At 38.9% G+C, this 5000-nt stretch overlaps 1 protein-coding gene across 1 annotated transcript in view; it reads right to left on the bottom strand.

Annotated features, from left to right (window-relative positions):
- Positions 1-1872, bottom strand: part of LOC117444689 (guanine nucleotide-binding protein G(s) subunit alpha) — a 3765-nt gene extending 1893 nt beyond the window's left edge. The window contains exons 1-5 of the mRNA XM_034080120.2: positions 1824-1872; positions 1506-1579; positions 1193-1251; positions 933-1053; positions 90-220 (exon numbers count right to left, since the gene is read on the bottom strand). Coding sequence (XP_033936011.1) covers positions 90-220; positions 933-1053; positions 1193-1250 — 310 coding nt within the window. The 5' untranslated portion in view covers position 1251; positions 1506-1579; positions 1824-1872. The remainder of the gene's footprint in view (positions 1-89; positions 221-932; positions 1054-1192; positions 1252-1505; positions 1580-1823) is intronic.
- Positions 1873-5000: the final 3128 nt, after the last annotated feature.

Here is a 5000-nt window from a genome sequence, read left to right as displayed (position 1 = left end):
CTCATCCAAACGAAACCATTTGAACTAGTTGGTAACAACCATGTTTGTTATGCATTGGCCACATACAAATATCAGAGTCAATCTCTTACCATCATCAGGCGTAGTGTAGCGTGCGAACTCCGGAAAATACTCCTCAATTTTTGATTTCCCTGCCAAAACCTTCTCAGCGAGCAGGTCCTGTTTGTTCAGGAAGAGGATTACCGAAATGGTCCGTAGCCACCTTTGGAGGGAATTGAAGAACAAGATCAGTGCCAGATTCCTTTTATTTTTTTTAATAACCCAAAATAAGTTACAGGTGAGTTACTGGAGGATGTCCACTTTTTAAGGGGCATTATAGAGTATGAATAGGCTCTGGCTGAAGAACAAGAGAAACATGTACTCTCTGGAGATCTGGGCTGAAAAGGTCTTAAAGCTCCAGCCATACACAGATCAAGTGCGCCCATAGGGAGAGATACATATCAGCGTCTACTCCCACTGTACAGACATGCACCCTGTGCTGTTTACACAGCACATGTGTGACACCTAACATTTCCCCTCAAAGTGAAACCTCATTGTCGTACGGCTTCATTCTCAAGACATAACTGCATTCAATCTTTCCTTTACCATTTTACTAAAAATATAATATATATTTTTTAATTGGTTAAAAAGTAGAATAAAGAAATAATGGTTAAAAAAAGATATACATAGGTAATGTATGTCCCAAAACACACCCAAAGGTTTAATACCATGGTACTCATAAAAAGCATTTCCATCAAGGGTTTAAGATAATCTTTTCATTATAACATTACCAAAAAATGTTTTAACTGTGGCAGTGTGCAACAAGCAGGTCTTTATATGGATATCACGATCAAAATCTAACATCAGCCAGCGCATCAAAACCAAACTAGCTGTAACTCAGTCTCCATCACAACACTAGTTTCTATGATCATCACCTGTTGTTCCAGATGTTTTTGAAGAGGTTGAGGGCTTCCTGTAGTCTGTTGGTCTGATTGTCTTCTCTGATCACCATGTTGTAGCTGCTACTCGCCACCACAAAGATGATGGCTGTCACATCTGCGCCACACACACCAAAACACAAAGATTAAAACACCAACGGCGAATACAACTTGTTTATCTTTAGAATACCAAAGAAAAAGTGTTATTAAAAAGTGTCATCACTACTATAAAGCAGTCAAAGCTAGGAACATCTTACCGTTAAAACACTGGATCCATTTTCGACGTTCATCCCTCTGACCTCCAACATCGAACATACTGTGAGTAAAGGATTTACATTAAATACTGGAACAGGGATAACATTCACGTGACAACAATGTCTTGAGAAAATAAAACTCTTTAGGGGGAAATACATGAATTTATTAGATTTATTATTTAACACAAATACAATGTGTACATTGTCCTCGAGTCTAATACACTCTCTTGATGTTTTTACACAGATGGCGTGGTTCTTCTTTATAATCTGTGGACACACTTTTGAACTGCAATAAATTAATTTTGTGAAAACTCACTGGAAATTGACTTTGTCTATTTGAAACCGTGTCTCGAAGATTCCAGATGTCAACACTCTGCATCTCAACAGGTCCTGAAATAAAAAAAGAGATGGAACAGGAAGGTGTTAATTAGAAAATATAGAAAGAGAAAGGGATACAGACAGAGGGATGTAGAGATGTCATAAACAGGGGTGTAAGAGGAAGAAGTGTATGTGTACTGTGTGTGTGTGTGTGTGTGTGTGTGTGTGTGTGTATGTGTGTGTATGTGTGTGTGTGTGTGTGTGTGTGTGTGTGTGTGTGTGTGTGTGTGTGTGTGTGTGTGTGTGTACAGCTCACCTGGTCAGTGGGTGTGTAGTCGTTCTGCCTGACCACCTCAATCCGGTCTAAGAAGCTGTGAAAAGATGGGGGGAAAAAATAGCAGTTTAGATCTTAGCGGCCTTAATGAAAGCTTATAATAACAATATAATAATATAATATAAAGCAATAATATTATATGTCATTAATAAAAAACATTTCAACATTCCAATGAGCCGGATGCAATCCTGCAATACATTAACCAGTTATGGATGCACCCATGATGTCCATTTTTTAAATCAGTGGTGTAAGAGTACAAAGAGACTTCTAAGGGTGCTGGATAAAAAAAAATCAAACAATGCAAGAATCTGTTTAAGATACTGGCTAAGTTATGTCAGATCACATTCATTACACATGTGATAGTAATCTGAATAACGGACAGTCAATCTACTCTCAGGTTGGCCGGTCAGAGCAGAACGACATATGACCATATCTCTATGAAAGAACTCGAAACACCAAGACCAATATTAAATACAACAAATGAATCAATAAGTCAAATATATACCATAAAGTACACAATTCTTATAGGAAATAAATAGTCATATTAAAAAGTATGGAATAATCGCAAAATACTTTTCTAAAGAAAACCTTAGGAATTCAGTCAAATTCAGCTTAGCAATTAGCCAGAATTTCTGTAATAATAAATGATATTTGAACCATCTACTATGTAGAAAAATACATAGAAAAATTGAAATGTTTTAATAAAATTACTAAAAAAGGTAATATATTACTCACTCGAAATGTTTGATAAGAATACAGGTAGGATCATCTCAGCAATTGGCCAGAGTGTGTATTCATATATATAGAATATATTTTTTCTGAACCTTGCCCCAATTTAAAAAATAGTACTATGTTCAATAACCCATTACACTGTTCTAACGTGCATGGTGATAACAGTATAATATACACACACAAGAGGGAGCAAAAATAAAGATGGAGGACAGGGGTCCCTAAGTGGCCACCAGGGGGCGTTTGTTTTAATTCACAGCAGATCAGAAGCAGCCAGTCTGAGTCACCAGCAGCCGTTTGCTCTGTCAGACCAGAGCAGCCTCTCAATGGAGCTGCTGTAGTAATACTTGCACAATCCTACGGTGAGACTAGATTTGCGGAGTGCCTACCCAAGTGAGTGTTAATTGTTCTGCTAAACTGGCCTGCATACATTAACTGCTGCTTATTGTGGTGTGGCAGCTGACTGATCCTTTCATTATGAGAGTGTGAGGGTCACCTGCTGGAGGTCTCTGCAGCAACAAGTCACAAATCAAAAAGGGGCCAAGTGACAGAAACTTTTACAAAAGTCGTGGAGCAAAAGCATTTCTGTAATCCAGGCTGAAGGACCAAACATCTATCATGTGCAGGATGTGAGGAGCTGGATGATGTTAAAATACTTATAGGCAAAAAAAAACAGTCTTAGAATGTGCCTGCTGTCCTGACAGTATTTTCAGATGTACAGAGGAAACATTATGAGAAGGAGAACAGGAGTTCTCTGCTCCGACAGTGGAGAGAGGAGTGGGCGAACCGCTGCTACACAGAGAGGATTTTGGTGATTATCTTTAAGCTAAAGCAGCAACTATTGTGAGTGTCTAAAAAACCAGCATCGATCAAACACAAATAATGCAGTTTTTTCACAATAATTCAGAAGTCAACTTTTGAATAGGTAATATAGGCATTTAAGTAACTAATATTGGCAACTGCAAACAGTTTAAACAGAAAGCTCCTACAAAGACATCGGATTGGTCTCCAACTTTTGCCATATGAGTTTGAATATCTGAGACTACAAATTTGACAGACACAAAACATTTAAAAAAGAATCAACATTAATGTAATTTAAATATTAAAAACAACAAGTGTTTGTAAACTAATTGAACATTTAAATTCCAATGTTATCTGAAGTTAGTTTGAAGATAAGCAAGGACATAAACAGACTGGGTAGCTATATTTGGCTGGGCATTAAACACATGTTTTAGAAACTTTTATGTATTGGTTATTGTCTATTAGATTACTTTAAGTCTTATATTGTCTAAAAACACAGCAAAACTTTACTGGAGTTGACACGTAATTAAAGTGATAGGAAAGCAGCAGAAAAACACGTATTTTTCCAAACTGTGATTATATTTTAGAATGTCCTTTAATCTTTACTTTTGAATTACTAGATATCTAACCATTTCTGGGCCTCTAAAAATTATTAAAAAAAAACCTAATAAAAAGGCAAAACACTGTTCGGTTCAATGCGTCACAACAGCCAGATATGCAGCCTGGAAACAATGGAATGTATACATTGCAGAGTATTATAGCGAAGTGTGTTACGTTTTATATTTTTACGAGATATAATGTGAAGCTTCAGGCAAACCAAGCAGAGGTGTTAATTTTCCCGGAAAAGGACAAATATTTAAAGAGAGACTGTTTACGTATTGTATTGTTTTAAATGACAACAGGACAGGATGTGTCAGGGCATCTCTACTTATTAAATTACGAAACATAAACTAAACAGGCTGCTAAAGTAGACAAACTAATTTCCCGCCCTGCATGATTCGTGTACGGCTCTCTGTTTTGACTGATGGCCTGCCTGCCAGTCCTACAACTAGAAAGGCAGGACGCTTGCTACTAGCTGCCTCTCAGGGCAAAGGTATGTAACCCCCTCTGAGATAACTAGGAATGTGGCAGGCAGGGGTGAAATGTGACAGGAGGGCTGCAGGTAACACACTGAGAGGAGCGGAGGGCTGCGGGAGCTAACGCACAGACAGGAGAAAGAGTGTGAGGCTGAGAGAGAAACAGTTCAGGGAACTCACGAGCATATCTCTGCACAAACATACAGATATTCATATAAAAAAACACACACGGAGGTAATTAAGCAGCCAAGCTGTCTGGTAGCATTGGCTCTCTGCGGGGGCCAAGTGGCTCAGCTGTTCCCACATCACAGCACACCCTCGCTGGACAACTGTTCCTCCTGTTACTGCCTGTCCACAGCTAACTTCAGCCTCCCCTCACATCCCCGCGCTGAGCTCCCAAACACATAAACAACCTGCATGTGACACAATCTAAAAGCCCTGAAAAGATGACCGAGTTAACATGGCTGCAGCCCGACATCTGCCGAGGCCAAACTCGTGTTTATCTTCAGCCCTGGTCTGAGGCGGCGACACGCCCAGGACAAACACACTGCTC

Source organism: Pseudochaenichthys georgianus, unplaced genomic scaffold, assembly GCF_902827115.2.
Source record: "Pseudochaenichthys georgianus unplaced genomic scaffold, fPseGeo1.2 scaffold_894_arrow_ctg1, whole genome shotgun sequence".
Classification (NCBI taxonomy): Eukaryota; Metazoa; Chordata; class Actinopteri; order Perciformes; family Channichthyidae; genus Pseudochaenichthys; species Pseudochaenichthys georgianus.
This window is presented reverse-complemented; position numbering and strand designations above follow the sequence as displayed.